General features: G+C 45.5%; 1 protein-coding gene across 1 annotated transcript; it reads right to left on the bottom strand.

Annotated features, from left to right (window-relative positions):
- Window positions 1-21: 21 nt before the first annotated feature.
- PRSS8 (serine protease 8) lies at window positions 22-18,583 on the bottom strand. Its single transcript, XM_032237761.1, has 6 exons — window positions 18,427-18,583; window positions 8,314-8,337; window positions 7,249-7,411; window positions 4,457-4,731; window positions 2,885-3,051; window positions 22-2,124 (listed from the first exon to the last, which is right to left on the bottom strand). The coding sequence occupies exons 1-6, from the start codon at window positions 18,491-18,493 to the stop codon at window positions 1,747-1,749; spliced, it is 1,074 nt and encodes a 357-aa protein (XP_032093652.1). The 5' UTR covers window positions 18,494-18,583; the 3' UTR covers window positions 22-1,746.
- Between the last annotated feature and the right edge of the window lie 261 nt (window positions 18,584-18,844).

The raw sequence follows: 18,844 nt of genomic DNA on the forward strand, positions 1-18,844 counted from the left end.
TAATAAATAAAGCCACATAAGTGTAGAATTACTGTTTATTTAAAACCATTTCAAAAACAGCAACTGATTTCAATCCTTCCTTAAAAGATGATCCGTACATTAAGATATTTTTTTTAAAGTTTGGGCAAACATAAATTATCTAAATACAGTTGCAATCCTCTTTTCCCCCCAAAGAGGGCAATTACGATCATCATTGAATTTCGATCATTATCAGTCCCACTCCTTTTAATTCTGCGTCCCTGCTGGCAGTTATTTCTGTCCAAGCCTACTTGGAAATAAGGTGTCCTCTTCATCTCCTTCACATTGGGGTCCGTGCTCTTCCAAATCTTTCAGGCTGACATTTGGTGACACACAACGAAAACTGATAGTACCTCTGAACTGAGGTGTCCACACACATAAGAACATCCCAGAATCTCTGCCCTCATCCCACCTTGGAGGGATTCATAAATTACACAGAAACATCCAGCGGCTGCATTTCCACCCCTCAAAATTCCAGCTTAAATCAGGCAAAGGCTAGCAGCACACAGAGGTGAGCCTAATTACCCAGCTCAAAGGCAACAAGTTGGTTTCAAAGTCCCCAGGACGTCTGCCGAGCTTCCTTTTATTCAGTCTGTGAGCCAGAAGGAAGTGTGGGTAAATAAAATCATATAGGGAGCCCAGAAGAAATGAGGGTCAAGTAAACCAAACATGGGAGGAAGTGGTCCTATAGAATAGGGGTCGCCAATCTTTCGGACCTCAGGGACCACTGAATTCATAATTTTAAGTCCGGTGGACCACTATCATCTGCCTAATGACTGGGTGGGCGTGGCCAACTTAATGTCATTTGCGTCAAAGGGTACCTTGCCAGCCCCTCCCCTCCCAACCACTCCTTGCCTGCCCACTCGGGCTCCTTGGGGCCCCAATAGGAAGCAGTTGTTGGAGCTAAGCAACCACCATGAGAAAGAGGTGGCAAAACAGCTGGCAAGACATCAGACAGCGAACTCAATTAAATCCTAAGCAAGAAAAAGGATTCAGCTGACCGATTCCTTTCAAAGGGCTCAACCTTGGTCCTTGAATAACGTCCAACTATTGTGGAGGACCTTGTCTTCACAGCAACTGTTAGGAAGGCTACAAGAGAATTCACATTATGAGCAGGAAAGGAGGGACTGGACAGAGAGGAAGCTGCCTTGAAACCGATCACGTTTCAAAACGTATGCGAGGAATGCAATGGAGGAATGCAATCGGAGAAGGGCGCCAACTACTCAACAGAGAGGTTAGTCATATCCAAATGCAGTTCAGGAATTTGCCTAAAAAGGAGACTAGGCTCCCACTGACTTATGAAATTATGTCCACAGCAACAAACAAAAAAAATACAGGTTTATTACAGATTTGTACCCAGCTATGATTTTTTTTAAAGGCCAAGCAAGTCTCAGGGAAATGGGAAAGGGGCAAAAAAAATAAGACACTCCCAAAAAATTATGAATTAAATCCTCTGAGTAAAATCCAGGAATAGGAGTGAAGTGAGTGAACTTTTTAAAAAGCCATATGCTAGGCCAAGACCGCAGGTAGATTTACACACTCAATGACCACCTGAGAGGCGGAGGAAAAGAACCACATCCTAATCAAATCATGCTGCCTTCTCTGCGTCCAGCGTGCAAAGAGAAAGCTTGAAGCACAGCAGGCTATGAAATAGGGAGACCATTGCCAGGAGGATAAGAACAGGAAGACAACCACGTTCCCTGCGCATCTAGCGGTGGGAGTGGAAAGTTACCACAGGAAGGTCTGGAAGAGGAGGAGGAGGAGAAGTGGTAGACCAACCCCACAGGCTAGGGAAACAGAACTGCTGGGAGAATCCTTGCTTGGTTTGAGAGGCCGGTTCCAGCCAGGTGAGGGTTGGATGTCATCATAGGGGCCTCCCATTCCTGAATTGGAGCACAGGGGCCCTTCCGGGGCCGACTTTGTAGGGACTGTCACTTGCTGAAGCTGAACTTCTGGAACTTTTTCCTTAATCCAGTCGGAATAGAAAGGAAGGCGGATGTAAACGCCGGGCCTGTTGGCAGCCCCACAGCTGGATCCCCAGCTCACGACGCCAGCCAGGAGCCAGGCATTGTCCACGAGGCAGGAAAGGGGGCCTCCGGAATCACCCTAAAAAAAATAACAAAAGGAATTAAGGACATTTAATGGGGTCATGAGGGACATGGTGGCTCAGTGGCTAGCTTGTCGATCAGAAAGGTCGGCAGCTCAACGGTTTGAATCCCTAGTGCCACATAACGGAGTGAGCGCTCGTTACTTGTCCCAGCTTCTGCCAACCTAGCAGTTTGAAAGAATGTGAAAATGCAAGTAGAAAAATGGGGACCACCTTTGGTGGGAAGGTAACAGCGTTCCGTGCGCCTTCGGCATTTAAGTCATGGCAGCCACATGACCACGGAGACATCTTCAGACAGCACTGGCTCTTCGGCTTTGAAACAGAGACGAATACCGCCCCCTATACGACTACCGCATATGTGCAAGGAGTTACCTTTATCTTACCTTTAATGGGGTAATTTATTTTTGAGAGGAGGGGAAGGTTTGCAAAGAAAAAGAAGTTGAGAATCCGTAAGCATACTGATTATATGAAGAGGAGTCAGAAACGGGAAGAGGTTATAGGCATGCTTTTCAAACCTGGTAATTTTAAGATAGGTGGACTGAAGTTGCCAATGTTGAGAAACACTGCTTTAGAGCACAAGCACTGGAAAACCCAATGGTTTATTAGCCTCTTCTAATAAAGGAATGCTTTCTTGCACAGTCCTCATAAAATGCCTGAGAATTCCTGCAGAGGATGGCTTTCAGGTCCTTGTGTCCTACCACCATCACTACCACCACACTTGGCCAATTAATGGCACCCATAACCTCACAGTGGCCTCACCTGACAGGCATCCTTCTTGCCTTCTACAAAGCCGGCACACATCATGTCATTGTGAAGGGTGTGGGACTCCTCGGGATCTGGGTTCCTTTTGTACAGGCACCTGCAGGTGTCCAGACCAATGATGGGTACTTCGAGTTGTTGTAGCGTCATAGGTGAGGGGAGGCTCGCTACAGGGAAGGAGACAGTACGGAGTCAGTGTGGAGGCAAGACATCCTGAAGGATCTATTTCTAAGTGTTAAGCAGGAGGGATAGTCTTCCCTTGGGTGGGGAACCCAAACTAAGAAATGCTAGATTTCAGAACTTTCTGGGTCTCCAGTACAACTGTTGACCAAGCTCAGCTAACCAAAAGAGTATCTTCTCTTGGATCAGTCCAACATATTTCTTAGCCCAGCACTTTCTCTCCCCCAACCAGATGTCTCTGGAATGAATGCTCAACGGAGACATTCTCTATTCCTACTTTACATTACATAACAGCTACCCTTTGTAGACCTCAGAAATAATATTAAGTCTTCAAGACTATTGATGGAGCAATTCTTCATGAATGTGTCTAGTCCCCACAAAGTCAGTAGCCATCCCCATTCTTGTAGTAATTAACTCCACAGATCAATTATGTGCAGCGTAAAGATGCCTTTTCTTTTGTTTATTCTAGATCTCTTCACAGCTTCATTAGGGTCTGCATTGGTTGCTGATTTGCTTCCGGGTGCAATTCATGGTGCTGGTTGTCACCTTTAAAGCCCTTCATTGCTTGGGACCAGGTTATCTAAGGGACCGTCTCTTGCCAGTCACATCTGCCCAACCCATCAGAGCGGAGAGGCAGGGAATGCTGCGGGTCCCATCCCCGAGGGAGATACACCTGGTGGGACCCAGAAGAAGGGCTTTCTCCGTGGTGGCTCCCTCTCTATGGAACATCATTCCCCCGGAGATTAGAATGGCCCCCACTCTGACACTCATCCGGAAGGCGCTGAAGACCTGATTCTGTCAGCGGGCCTGGGGAACCCAGAGTGGGATGGAGCCCATTAAATTGCTCATATGATCGGCTGTCGCCGGGGTGTGGGAGGGGGGTGATTTTGTTAAATTGTGCTATATTAATTTGATTCTTTTTGTTAGTTTTTATTGTTTTAAATGTGGTTTTATATTCTGTAAGCCGCCTTGAGTCGCCGTGGGCAAATAGGCAGCAATATTAATTAATTAAATCAATAAATAAGTAAATCAATAAATAAGTAAATCAATAAATAAGTAAATCAATAAATAAGTAAATCAATAAATAAATTCAATAAATGAATTCAAGAAATGAATTCAATAAATGAATTCAATAAATAAATTCAATAAATTCAATAAATAAATAATAAATATCAGCATCCTTGCATCCTTTAAATCAGAATTTTTTTAAAAAAGCATGCCATTTTTTCAGGTACAACTGAAGCCACAAATGCCACATTTATCCAACTAGCTGATTGAGAAATTATGGGATTTATAATGCCACTACCATCCGAGGCCTCTAAGGGTTTGGGGCAAAGAATAGGGATGGCAGCCCTAGATGAAATCTCTAGATGAGAAATCTTTTGTCCTTACTAGATTCATGGACATTCCCCCAGCCGGTGACGGTGCACATCATGCCTTGAGGGAAGTTGACCGAAGAGGCAGGCAGGCAGATCGGCCTTACAGTCCGAGAATACGGAACTGTTTCTTTGAGCTTCACCAGGGCAATGTCTCCTTGAGAGCCTTCGTCTTCATTGAAATCGGGATGCTTAATCACTTCTTCTATCTGCCTCACTTGGATGTCTGGAGAGGGGTTTTTCAGTTGGTACGACCCCAGGGTCACCTCATACAATGAGATATCATTCACCCTGTAGAGAGAAAAGGCGTTTGCATCATTTCTGAAATTCTAACTCTCTAAGATCATCCCAAATGCATCCAGACCCTGTTCTTCTCTTCCCAGCTAGGGCCAAACAGATTCCCAAGTACCCAAGCACAGCAAGAGGGCAATAATAATCCACCTGAGTTCCCCAATCCCAATGTTTAAATATATCCTACTTCTTAACCAGGGGCAAGGCTGCAAAATTTTTAGCAAGGGGTTCTCTGCCTGGTTGCTGGGTGGGCGTGGCCATGGTGGGCATGGCCTGGTCATCCTCCTGCACATTGGCAGGAGGGCGTTTTTCACCCTCCCCGAGCCTCCACGCGCACCCTGCACTTACCTGCATCCAAAACAGGCTGTGTGGGGATCCCTGGGAGGGGCGGAGTGGGGTGGGCGGGGCCAGCCAGGAGTGGAATTTCAGGGTTCGAACTGCACAGAATCTTAGCTAGAGTTCTCCTGAACCCCTGCGAATCCCCTGTAGCCCACTTAACCGAAATACTAGCATTAAGCTAGTATGACACATAGCCATAAACCGAACTGTGCAGGTAGTCCTTGACTTAAAACTGTTCATTTAGTGACCGTTCGAACTTACAAGGGCAATGAAAAAAGCGACTTGCGACCATTTTTTCACACTTAACGACCACTGCAGCATCCCCCATTAGCCGCATGATCAGAATTCGGATGTTTGGCAAGTGGTTCATAGCTATGATAGTTGCAGTGTCGTAAATGGTCATGTGGCCCCCTTTTGCGACCTTCTGCCAAGCAAAGTCAGTGGGGAAGGCAGATTCATTTAATAACCTTGTGAGCTAATTTAACAACTGCAGGGATTCCCTGAACAATTCCAGCAAGAAAGATTGTAAGGTAAAGGTAAAGGTTCCCTTGCATACATGTGCTAGTCGTTCCCTACTCTAGGGGGCGGTGCTCATCTCCGTTTCAAAGCCAAAGAGCCAGTGCTGTCCGAAGACATCTCTGTGGTCATGTGGTCGGCATGACTAAACGCCGAAGGCACATGGAACACTGTTACCTTCCCAACAAAGGTGGTTCCTATTTTTCTACTTGCATTTTTATGTGCTTTCAAACTGCTAGGTTGGCAGAAGCTGGGACTAGTAATGGGAGCTCACTCTGTTACTCGTTGCTAGGGATTCGAACCGCTGAACTGCCAATCTTTCTGATCGAAAAGTTCAGTGTCTTAGCCATTGAGCCATCGGGTCCCCTTAGAAAGGATCATAAAATGGGGCAAAACTCACTTAACAAATGTCTCATTTAGGAGCAGAAATTTTGGGGCTCTGTTGTGGCCATAACTTGAGGACTAATCTGCACATCCAAAGAGTTTGGAAACTCTCAATGGATTACAGCAGGAGTGGTGATGACCAAGCTGTCACACACTGTAATGAGAGAGTTGAAATCTCCTATTGATTGCAATCTACAAACTCCACAATGCCACATCCGTTTATTATCAAAGTCTGGGATTCCGAATCAAGCAGCCTCAAAACTTTCTCTATAAGGAAGCTAACAGCATCGGGGTCTGTTTCTTAATACCCACATCTTTTTCTTTTAGATTTCTTTTTTTAATCCCAGCTTTATTAGTTTTACAAATAGTTCAAGGTGGTGAACATACAGGTGGTCCTCGACTTACAACCACAACTGAGCCCCAAATTTATGTTGCTAAGTGAGCCGTGGGTGGAGTGGGTTTTGTCCCAAGTGGCAAAACTTTTCTTCTTATGTGAAATCCCTACAGTTGTTAATTTAGTAACCCGGTTGTTAAGTGAATCTGGCTTTCCCCCCGTTGACGTTGCTTGTCAGAAAGGATGCAAAAAGGGGATCACATGACCCTGGGACACTGCAACTGTCATAAATATGAGCCAGTTTCCAAGCATCTGAATTTTAATCACTGACCATGCGAATGCTGTAACAGTCATAAGTGTGAAAAATGGTCACAAGTCACTCCTTACAGCGCTGTTCTAACTTTGAATGGTCACTAAATGAACTGTTGTAAGTAGAGGACTACCTGTGCTTTCCTACTACTACCTGGCTCATAACTATGCTTTGAGGTGGGTTAGGCTGTGATTTGCCCAAAGTCACCCAGTCGGCTTTCAAACCTTAGGTGGGACTAGAACTCACACTCCTAGAGATTGGCCCAACCACCCAGCTTCCATGCCTAAGGCGGGACTATAACTCACAGTCTCCTATAAATTGGCCCCAAGTCACCCAGCCAGCTTTCATGCCCTTAGGTAGGACTAGAACTCACAGTCTCCTAGAAATTGGCCCAAAGTCACCCAGCCAGCTTTCACGCCCTTAGGTAGGACTAGAACTCAGTCTCCTAGAAATTGGCCCAAAGTCACCCAGCCAGCTTTCATGCCCTAAGGTAGGACTAGAACTCGCAGTCTCTTAGAGATTGGCCCCAAGTCACCCAGCCAGCTTTCATGCCCTAAGGTGGCACTATAACTCACAGTCTCCTGGTTTCTAGCCTGATGCCTTCACCACTAGATCAAACTTTGACTTGACTTACTTTGGGAAGCAATGTGCAGCTGAAACCAACCACTGGGGGGCAATGACGGTTGCCCCACAGGCATGATGACCATTGAAGTTCAGGTTGGCCTGCCACGGCCACTGTCCATTTTGAGCATTAGCACCGCCCACGATCCGTCCCAGGGCAGGCACCCCACACAACACTGCAGACAGACGACATTTTCATGAGTGAAACGGGAGGGGGAAAACCAATTCTAGAATTCACTGTATCGTTTCGTTCATTGCTGGCTGCCAAGTACGGTTCCACCACAAAACCGCGGTCGACTAAAGCGCGCTCGACGAAACCGCGTACCTGACGTCATCACAGCGCGACGAAAAAAGCACGCTGTGAGCGGTAAAGCTAAAATTAACGCGTAAACCTAAACCTAACCCCCCCAAACCTAACCCTAAACCTAACCCTAAGCCTAACCCTTAACCTAACCCTAAACCTAACACTAACCCTTAACCTAACCCTAAACCTAACCCTAACGCTTAACGTAACCCTAAACCTAATCCTTAACCTAACCCTAACCCTAACCCTTACCTTTACGTGAATCAGCTTGCTTTAAAAGCGCTTTTTAAAGCGCCTTTTTCTCCGCGGTCGTTGTTGTCGCGCTGCTGATGACGTCAGCGACGCGCTTTAATCGGGCGTGCTTTAGTGGACCGCGGTTTTGTCGTGCCACGGCCAAGTACAGCCATGGGATGAATTAGGAGTACGTATGTTTCTGTTCCAGGGGAAGTTAATAAGAAAGATAATCCACAGCTAGGAAATCTCTGGTCTTTATTTTAACAGTGACTTCCTGCTTCTACTACTGAACAGGTAACGTGTGGAAGCACATGCCACCATGTCACTTCAATCTGGAAGGTCGAGAATAGATAATCCCATTTTGGAAAAGGTCACAGGATCGAGGATTTCCATAGAAAGACGTACGATCATTAAACCACGATTGTTAAAAACAGAAGCAAATCAGGATTTGAAGAGGGGAGGGCAGAGTTCAATTAGCCAGCGGAAAAACAGGAAAGATCAGAAGATAAGTAGAATGTGCAACGTTCGTGAATCTCTTACCTTGTGCGCTGGCTTCTTTCGTGACTGCAGAATAGAAACGGGGGGTGGGGGGAGCATGAAAAAGAAGAATAAAAAAGCAATATTAGAAGGACATAAAGACACCTGGTAATGTATTAATTACAACTCTTGTTTATGAAAAGTGGTTTCTAAGACAATCCTTTTCCTATTCGCATATTCCATATTTTTCGGACTATAAGACGCACAGGTGTATAAGACGCACCAAGATTTCGATGAGGTAAGTAAGAAGAAAAGTTTTTGTCCTCCCCGACCCCCCCCCCCCCCCGGAAGCACTTTGCAGGCTTCAGCAGGGCTGGGGGGAGAGGCAAAAACGCCCCCGTTTTGGTGAAAAATGGCTTGTTTTTCACAAAAATGGGATGCAGAGGCGGGGCTTCAGGAGACCAAAAATAGCTGTATTCGGTTTTTAAGATGCACCAACATTTCCACGCTCTTTCAGCGGGGGGGGTGTACATCTTATACTCTGAAAAATACGGTAGGTAGTCTTCAGCTTACGGTTGCTTAGCAACCATTCAGAATTATGGCAGAGCTACCTGAGGGTATTTTATGATCCAGATGCAGCGCTCCAGGCCCACCCCCATTCCATGGTCACTTCAGATAAGTTAGGGTCCCACAGTCACCTGTGTTTTATGACTGTTTTGTGTCAAAAGGGGCATTTATTTCTGGTTTTCAGCAAAGCTAAGACCTCTAGCAAACCACCGCTTCATTTAACAACCATAGCCTGCACTTAATGACCATCACAAAAAGTCGTAAAGTTGGATTTGTCATGTGGACCACCTAATGGAGTAACATCACAATTTATAACCATGATGGGCAGGCTGCATTATGGTCATAACCTACGACCATAATTGAACCCAAAATTTATGCTGCTAAGCAAGAGGATTCTGTATTGACCTAGACTTCCCCAGCAGCATGAAGCCGAGTCCCTTTTATAAACCCCTTTTATTTAATTTACAGTGAATTCCTCTCCAGCAAAGTCTTTCCTCTCCCACAGTCTTTCAAGAGAGTTCCCAATTACCAACCTTTATCAGGCTTGGAGAGTGGCCAAGCCAATATCTTTCAGACGCCGCAATACTTGGCAAGAATGCAGGAATGAACTAATTGTCTGCTGCAAACCCCCCTCCCCTTTCGCTCCTCTTTTATTCCCTCTGGGAAGGGCCATTCATCATCCACTGGTGGCCTTACTCCCAAGTCGACCCCTGTTCTTTAGCTGTCCCCTTCGTCTGACAACTCTGCGCATGCGCACACTGGGAACAGGCTCCAGCTGTTCCTCTGCCTCACTGATGTCTGACTCTGAAGGCAGCTGATAACTGGCATACAGCTCTGTCCCCCTCTCTGCCTCCGACACAGAGCCCTCGTCAGAGCCTTCCCCAGACTCCAGGACTGGCCCATGTCCCTCCCCAACCTCCTCACTGTCCGAATCTGCTGCCAGCTCCACTGGCTGCTGGCGTGCCACAACAGGTTCCTAAGTGAGTTTGGCCCTTTTTATGACTTTTCTTGCCAGAGTTGTTAAGTGAATCACTGCAACTGTTAAATTAGTAACACGATGTAAGTGAATCCCGCTTTCCCCACTCAACTTGCTCTTCAGAAGGTCTCTGGGACACTGCAACCATCATAAATTCGAGCCAGTTGCCAAGCAGCTGAAATTTTATGACATGACCATGGGGATGTCACAATCGTCATAAGTGTGAAAAATGGTCGTAATTCACTTTATCCAGTGAACAATAAACACTAGAACACTAAAGAAACAAGCCACTAAATGTTGAGGACTATCTGTCTACATCTAATGTCCACAGGAAGCCAATTTCCCCTTGATTTTGCTGACCATACGGCCTTAACTCTTAGACCCAAAATTTGCCTTATTTTGGGTCCAATGCTGAGCAACACAACTTTTAGGACAATAGAATGAATGAGCTGGAAGGGATCTTGGAGGTCTTCTAGTCCAGCCCCCTACTCAAGCATGAGAACCTATAATATTTCAGATAAGTGACTGTCTAGACCCTTCTTAAAAACATCCAGTATTGGAGCGCCCACGAATTCTGGAGGCAAGCTGTTCCATTAGTTAATTGTCCTCACTGTTAGGAAGTTTCTCCTTAATTTCAGGTTGCTTCTCTCTTTAGTTAGTTTCCAACCATTGTTTCTTCTCCTGTCTTCCGATGCTTTGGAGAATAATTTGACCCCCTCCTCTTTGTGGCAGCCCCTCAAGTACTGGAATACTGCTATCATGTCACCCCTAATTCTTCTTTTCTTTAGGCTAGCCAAACCCAAATCTTGCAGCCGTTCTTCATATGTTTTCTGTCTCCAGGCCTTGTTTTTATTTAAGAGCATTAAATAAACGCTCTTTATTTAATAAATAAAGGTTACCTTCCCAAACTCCTTTGCCTTGAACAGCAGGGCAACAGGTGGCAAGCCTGCAGAAACATCCTTGAAGTAAGCTGCCCTGATCCAATACATTGCGTCTCTTGTGAAAGATGCAAGAAATAGATCATAAACTATAAAGCCACAGCCCTTTTCTAGAGCAAAAGTCCCATACCAGACTGTATCAAGGCGGTGTAATTTTCATTTTAGAAATAACCCCGAGAGATATCATCATCCTGACGGAGAGAGAAAGGTGATTTCTCACGGGCTTTTCCAAGGTTTCTTCCTCAGGTTGCACTAAGGAATCTGAGTCAGTCTCTCCCTCCCTCCCTCCCCCCCCCTCTCTCTGCTCCTGCCTAGATTTTTCTTGGGAAAACTTTGCTTCCGGAGTATTTATTTCCTGCCTTGCGAGACTACACCAAACCCAGAATGCAACAACTTGCCATTACAAATTCACCATGGCCAACTAGCCATGGCTAACTCCAAGGGTGGCTTCCTGTACCAGTTGGTACCGGTTCGCTCCGCGTGTGCTTTATTAAACATTAAACATAAAGAATCCATCTCAGCTGGATGCTGAAAATAAAATAATAAAACAAGAAAAAAAAGATACAGATTCTCCTCTCCTAATGGGTCTACAAATAAGCTTTCCCATTCTTATTTAATAAAAATGTTAAATAAACAATTTTTTTTTCAGGTAAGGGGGTCTCTGATAATCAAACCAACCACACCCATCCATGCCCTTATTTCATATCACGTGTGTCTGATTGGTTTGTGCCCGTGCAGTAGAACTTTCCAGAGAATTCCAGAACATCTGTTCCTCCTCAGAGTGGATCTTCCAAATTATACTGAGGGTGGCTTGGTCCTTTTCCAAAAGGACTCTACCTAGAAATGGTTTGTGGTGACCGGGAGAGGGGTTTTTGCATTAACTAGCTTGGTTCTATGTGCAATAAATACCTCACGGCTAAATGGGCAGCAAACAAATTGAATAAATAAATAAATAACATTTCTAAGCAATTCTTATGAAGGGCAGCTGCGAAGTCATCAAGCCACCTTATCCTCTGCAAGGCCTGCAAAAGTGGCTGAACTTGAAACATGGGAGGTGAACTGAGGCAAAATTATTATAAGTGGGGAATGAAACTCCCACAACTTCAGAGTCATGATGTTTCAAAGAGAAAAAAAAGTTATTTTTTTGTTGTTGTTGTTTCAACTATTCCATTGCTGAATCACAAATAAGTCCGAGGGGTTTCCTTGTTGCTCCTTAAGCTTGATTGTCCCAAAGGTACTTTTATCAAGAGGCAACTGGACTTTCTGATTTTTCTTTGAAGATGTTTCACTTCTCATCCAAAACATCTTCAAAAGAAAAAATATATAAAGTCCAGTTGCCTCCTGAAAAAGCATCTTTGGGACAACCGTGATCTGGATGACTGAAAATCTCTACGGACATTCTGAGCTTGGTTGCTTTCTTGAAGACATTTCATTACCCAACTAGATAACACCATCAGTGCTAGTGCTGAATATCATTAGACCTAGCACCACTGAAGTTGGGTTAATGACATCTGCAAGAAAACCATCAATCTCAGAGAGCACCAGGGATCCCACAGTTCAATCCTGAGCCACAAATATTCTGTTCTATTGGTACAAATCGTGGCACGACAAAACCGCGAAGCCCTTATCCGCGGAGACATAAGCGCGTCGCTAAAGCCACGACGTCATCATCGCGCATCATCACCGCCACGACAACAGCGCGGCAACAGAAGGGCGCTTTAAAACGGCGCCACGGCAGAAAGCTGATTTCCATTAAGGTAAGGGTTAGGATTAGGTTTAGGGGTTAGGTTTAGGGGTTAGGTTTAGGGTACTGAGTGCTTGGGAATGCGTAGATTTGCCCTCCGCGATTATGTCATTGCGGTAGGGTCGCGTTTTTCCTTAGCGCTTTGAACGGCGCGAATTAGTCTTCGCACTTATGTCTCCGTGGATAAGGGCTTCGCGGATTTGTGGTGGAACCGGTACAAATAGGTCTGTTCAGCTCTTAACACTGCTAATCTTATGGAACTACAGAAGTCTAGAGCTGTTTTTGAACGGGACGAAAATCCTTTCGCCGATTGGTACTCTAAATTAAGCATCTAAAAACTAGAGGTGAAGGACTTAGGGCAGATGATGAGGCTAAATTATTCCAGAATCTCAGTACCTCAGTTGAAAAGATTGAGACCCGAGTATCCTGATACAGGTAGATTAACCTTTCTTAATCAAACTTAATGGAAAACTTAATGGAAAACTTAATGGAAAACTTAATGGAAAACAGAGACCAGCACATCTGAAGGCCAATAAAGTCAGAAAAGCTGAACTAGATACATCAAAATGTGTTTAAATAATCTTGCATTTTCCAGATTGTTAAAGTCCAAGTCATGCCATCCATGCTGGAAATCCCCTTCCCACTATCCCTGATTGTGCTCTTTTGGTGGGACTTTAGGAATAAGTCCTTCCATTGAAGCCTGGGTCAAAATAATCTTTCTGACAGCTATTGCTCATCCTTTTTCATCCAGCAGGATCTTGGCACGGTCGATGTGATGTCCATGCCCATCCATCAATGCCACTTGGCATTTGGTGATCCCTGCTTTACTGCAACATAAAAAAAAATATTTGGCCCAGCCATCCTGATTTCCTATGGTTAAGATTGTGAAACAACATCCTGGTGGGGATACTGCATTTGCTGGCATGTCTGCAGCGCAACCTAAACACGGACTCGGGGTTGTTGACATACAAATCTGCTCCCACCTGGAACAGAGTCCTCAGCACAACGTACCATCCGAGCGGGCGCAGTGGTTAGAGTGAAGTACTGCAGGCTACTTCTGCTGCCTGCCGGCTGCCTGCGATTTGACAGTTCAAATCTCACCAGGCTCAAGGTTGACTCAGCCTTCCCTCCTTCCAAGGTGGGTAAAATGAGGAGCCAGATTGTTGGGGGCAGAGATGGGTTGCTGCTAGTAGTGGAATTCAGGCCTGGGTCACAGAACCGGCAGCGGCCCAGGCCCGCCATGCCCCCGAACCGGTTCCCTTGCTGCCGCTTGGTGTGTCGCCATTTTGGATTTTGGTGACTGCGCATGCACAGTTCATTGTAAATTGTTCTGCGCATGCCCGGTTTGGGGGCAATATGCTGACTCTGTAAACCGCTTAGAGAGGGCTGCAAAAGCACTGTGAAGCGGTATATAAGTCTAGCTGTAAAAAGCCCCTTCAGATATCACAGCTGATACACAGCAGCTACTTCTAGGGCTCTAAGCCAATCCTGCTATCTGATCTTTCATGACAGAATGTGGTTGCATGAGCAACAAGGATGTTCTAAAAACAGATCCAGGCTAACTTGTTAGGTTACCTATTCATGACGTTCAAACCTGCCACACCCTGAAGGGAGAAAAAGTCATTGAAAGAAACTAGCCTGACCTATTCATGCCCTCTTACATCAACCAATCTCCCAGGGCTCAGCCCTAGCAAGAACTGAACACCTGAGGGACGCATTCGCATTACAAGGCATTTTTAAAATTTATTATTATTATTTTAAGAGCCATCAGCTTTAGTTGTGAGCACTTTACCCAACTTTACTCCTCAGGGTGTTAAAATGCTGACATGGCTGGTTTCAAATGCAGGTAATCCTTGACTTACAACCGCAATTGAGGCCAACATTTCTGTCGTGAAGTGAGACATTTGTTAAGTGAGTTTTGCCCCATTTTACGACCTTTTTCACCTTTGTTCTTAAGTGAATCACTGCAGTCGATAAGTTAGTAAGCCAGCTGTTAAGTGAAATCTGGCTTCCCCATCAACTTTGCAGGTCGTAAAAGGGGATCACATGATCCAGGTCATAAATATGAACCAGTTGCCAAGCATCCAAATTTTGATCACATGACCAGGCGGGTGCTGCAAAGGTCGTAGATGGGAAAAACAGTCCTAAATCACTTTTTTTAGTGCAATGGTAATGTTGAACAGTCACTAAATGAATTGTTGTAAGTCGAGGTCTTCCTGTAAACCATTTTTATTTTTACTCATGAAATAAAAAGGCAAAGAAACATCCACCGTTTTCTGTTTTCACAGAAAACGGTGGATGTAAACCTGAGAGACAGAATTTCAACAAATGCAAGAACAGGTACAAGTCAGTGGTGGGTTACAGGTGGTACGCCCCGGTATGGGCGTATCAGAGCCTAACCGGAGCACCGGGTACAGTTCCAGTACGGTGCTCCAGAGGGCTCATCTGTCCGCCCAAGCTCCTTACCTGTCCTTTAAGCCTTTGGTGCTTCCGCGCACGTGCATGGTGCATATGGCACCCGGGCGACACTCCACCGAGTAGCTGGAGCGTTGCAGAGGCTTGTGGAAGTGTCGCGGGCAAGTACGATGCATGCGCGCACCACACGCGTCCATATGGGTGACGCCGGGCCTGTTCCAACTGGTTGGAACTGGATCCGGAACCCACCACTGGTACAAGTCCTATAGTTTTGCATCTCTGTTAGTGACAAAAACACAAGAAAAAACTGGTTTTTCTGAATGCTGGGAAAATTCTCTGAGCATATTCAGAATAGTGGCATCCATATCTAAGATGGATTTTTTCAGACTCAAAATTTGTAAAATTAACTACTGCACCTGTTTTGGACACAATCTTGGAAGAAAATAGACCAAAGAGGACCACATTTAATAAGTGCAAGACATCACAATCCATCAAAAAGTGACTGGGGGCAATTAAAAATCAGCAATGCATGCAGAATGACTTAAATTCAATCCTTGGCATCTCCAAATTAGTTAGGAATCCAGGAGAAACCCTATCAATCAGGTGCCAGCTTCAACAATATGCTAAATCCCTATTAACCATTGTTTTAACCCTGGTTTGACCAACCCATCAAATCCTTTTTTCAAGTTTAACAATAAACTATAAATATTGATTTACCTGCTATGATGGATCGGCTCATGGATCTCACAAAGCTGAAACTAAGCAAGTCACATCATGTCTCAACGCAATGCATGAACCAACCTGATATAACTTGACTTCTTATTGACTAATAATTTTATTGATTTTATTGACTAATAATTTTTTTGCAGATCTCAGTTGCTGGAAGTAGCTTAAAGTTGCATTTTATGCTTTGTAAAATTGTCCCCCCCCGCCTTTTGCCAACCTAAAATATGAGGAAGTATCAAACCCCAGAAAATTATAACCCATTATTTTTTAATGCAGACTTTGGAGGTCGTAGGTCAAGGCAAAGAAAAGGATCCCGTTTACGAGTGGTCCTCAAGTTATGACCACAATCAAGCCCAAAATTTCTGTTGCTAAGCGAAACCGTTGTAAATTTGAGTTTTGCCCCATTTACCACCTTTCTTGCCACAGTTGTTAAGTGAAACCCTGCAGTTGTTAAGCTAGTAACGCTGTTGTTAAGTGAATCTGGCTTCCCCATTGACTTTGCTTGTCAGAAGGTCACAAATGGGGATCACACAACTCCAGGAAACTGCAACCGTCATAAATTTGAGCCAGTGGCCAAGCATCCGAATTTTGATCACATGACTTCAGGGATGTCACAATAGTCATAAGTGTGAAAAACGGCCGTAAGGCACTGTTTTCAGTGCCATTGTAACTTTGAATGATCACTAAATGAACTGTTTTAAGTCAAGGACTACCTGTACTTTATTGTTATGTTCCAGGACTGCTACTGCTGACTGGATGAGCCCTGAGGGCAAAGCATCTTATATCTTCTTATTTTGTTTGATTACAGGCATCCTGCCCAACTGCAGGTTTGAAAGCACAGACAAATGTAAACACATGTGCAGGAACCGCTACTCCCAAGTGCTTGGATTTTAATGCCTCTTCTATGAAGTGTATTTGAGTTTCAGCTTTCAGGGAAGAAGAAAGTAGAAGTTTCAGAAGTAGCCCAAAGGCTGGGTGTAGCTCTAAGAACACATTTCCTTCCAGAAGAGAAGGACAAACATCTCACTTCTCACCTCTGACAGATACTACTACATTTCTACATCTGTCAGAAAGGATGTTGCAGGTCTGAAGGTTGCACATACTCTTTTTCAGAGAGTAACTAAAGAAGAATCTTAACACATCAGACCAGAAGTTCCTATTCTGACAAGCCCTTCCTTTAAAATACGTACTGTCTTTCCACGAAAATAAGACAGGGTCTTATCTTTTGACCCCCGAAATAAGAATCTGGCCTTATTTTCAGGGAGGTCTTATTATTTTTGAACTGCAGAAGGCAGCGAGCGTAGTCTCCTCAAGGCTGCTGCGTGTTGCAATATTTTCGGAGAGGGATTTATTTTTGGGGGAGGGCTTACTTTAGCACATGTGCTCAAAAGCCCGATTGGGCTTATTATCCGGGGAGGTCTTATTTTCAGGGAAACAGAGTAGCATATTCTAGTGTTGCAGATTTCCTTCTAAAATTCCGGCAGGCCAAAATACAGTCCACGTGGCTTTACCAGGCCTAGAGATGTAACCATAGCTAACCAACTTTCCTTGGGGAATATCTTCCTAAAAAAGCCTGAAAACTCCAGGCTTTTTTGGGGGGGGAGAGAGAGAAAATAAGATGGTAAGTCTTCTTCCTCAAGACATTCCAAGGAACATTTCCACCCCTTTCTCTTTCTGTCTGTGTTTTCCAAATGCACAGACCTTTGCCCTCTTGTAAGCTAACAAGGCCAGGTACCCTTTGCTAGTAGTTATGCTCCCAAAGCTGGTTTCAGGAAGAAGGGAGGGAAACCAAGAAGTCTTAAATCTTAGATAAAACTGAAAAGAGGATAGGGCTCTCCAACCAAGCGTTCAGCAAGAAGAGCTGTCATCTCACCCCTCTGGCAGAGGAGTGCATTAAAAGCATGATTCCATATGACTCAAAATGTTAAGGGAGAATACAGGGGGTGGGGGGTGGGGTCTTCTTTAATCATTACAAACATCATTAAGACTTCGGTTTGAGGCCTTGCCTCCAGAAGTTGTGAATGCTCCAACACTGAAAGATTTTAAGAGACTGGGCAACCCTTTGCCTGAAATGGTATGGAACTTCCTGCCTAAGCAGGGGTTAGACTAGAAAACCTCCAAGGTCCCTTCCAACTTTTCTTATTCTGTATTTTATCCTGACCATGCCATCTTGAGAAGATCTTTCAAAAGAGGGATCCAGATTAAGCCTGGAACTGTGAGAAGCAGAATTAAGGAAAGGATTCCTTAGAACTGGAAGTCTCTCCTTGGGCAGGAGCAAACAGTCACAGCCGCAGGCACAAGAAGAATCAAGCTTTAAAGCTTTTTTTTAAAAAAAACCAGGTAAACTACGATCTCTGCATTTTAAGAATATATTTCTGGATACAACAAAGTTATTTTGTAGGGCTGCCCGATGTCCCCATCACAACCCCTGATGGAGTCCACCTTCTTTCCTCCCTCCAACCCAAACCCTCCACTTGCCCCAAGCATGGAGCGCCACTTCCTTTCCTCCCTCCCCCTCCCCGCTCTGCAAAACCAGCTTGGCTCCTCAAGCCTTGAGGACTAGAAACTTGAAAGATCAACCCCTCCACTCCCCACCCCACCCCACCCCACCCCACCCCCAAGGAAACCAGAGGGGCGTTATTACCACTCAGCCCGAAGTCACTCGGCTGCTTCCAAAGCAGCCTCGGCTCCAAAACCGAGGCGCGATCACGAGAAGTAGCCCGCGGCCAAACTGCAAGGTGCGCGGCGACGCAACCAGAAGAGGCGTCCCGGACGGCTGTCGCCTGTCCCCCTCCTCTTTCTCTACTTACCGCCGGCGACGAGCAGCAACGACAGGAGCCCGGCGAGGCTCAGGCCACCCCGCAACAGCCCCTCCATGGCGGGACCCAGGTGGATCGACGGCAGCGACGCTGGTCCGCTGAAGAGAAGCGGCGAAGGGAGCCCAGCTGGAAAGTCCTACGAGCAGCCCGGCAGGCAGGTGTACTGAAGCGCGGGAGGTGGCGTTGGCGGCTCTACCTTCGCCGATGACGGACAAGCCGTCTAACCTGTCGGGGAAGGGCTGGGCGTCGGGCCACAGCCAGTCAGAGGCTGCAGACAACGCTCTCATTTGCATAGGGCGGTCTCGCTCACCTGTTGGCTGGGTGGGGGGGGGGGGTCAAAGCAGATCCGACAGCCCTAATTTTTTTCAGTCAACGGGGGGGGGGGGTTTCAGCACACAGCACCCCTAAA

The sequence above is a fragment of the Thamnophis elegans genome, chromosome Z (genome assembly GCF_009769535.1).
Source record: "Thamnophis elegans isolate rThaEle1 chromosome Z, rThaEle1.pri, whole genome shotgun sequence".
Lineage (NCBI taxonomy): Eukaryota > Metazoa > Chordata > Lepidosauria > Squamata > Colubridae > Thamnophis > Thamnophis elegans.

Coding starts and splice junctions, on each gene's coding strand:
- PRSS8 (XM_032237761.1), bottom strand. CDS start 18,493: ATGGAGGGGCTGTTGCGGGGTGGCCTGAGCCTCGCCGGGCTCCTGTCG. Junction 7,412..8,313: donor GAAAGAAGCCAGCGCACAAG/GTAAGAGATTCA, acceptor GTCTGTCTGCAG/TGTTGTGTGGGGTGCCTGCC. Junction 2,125..2,884: donor GCAAGAAGGATGCCTGTCAG/GTGAGGCCACTG, acceptor TATTTTTTTTAG/GGTGATTCCGGAGGCCCCCT.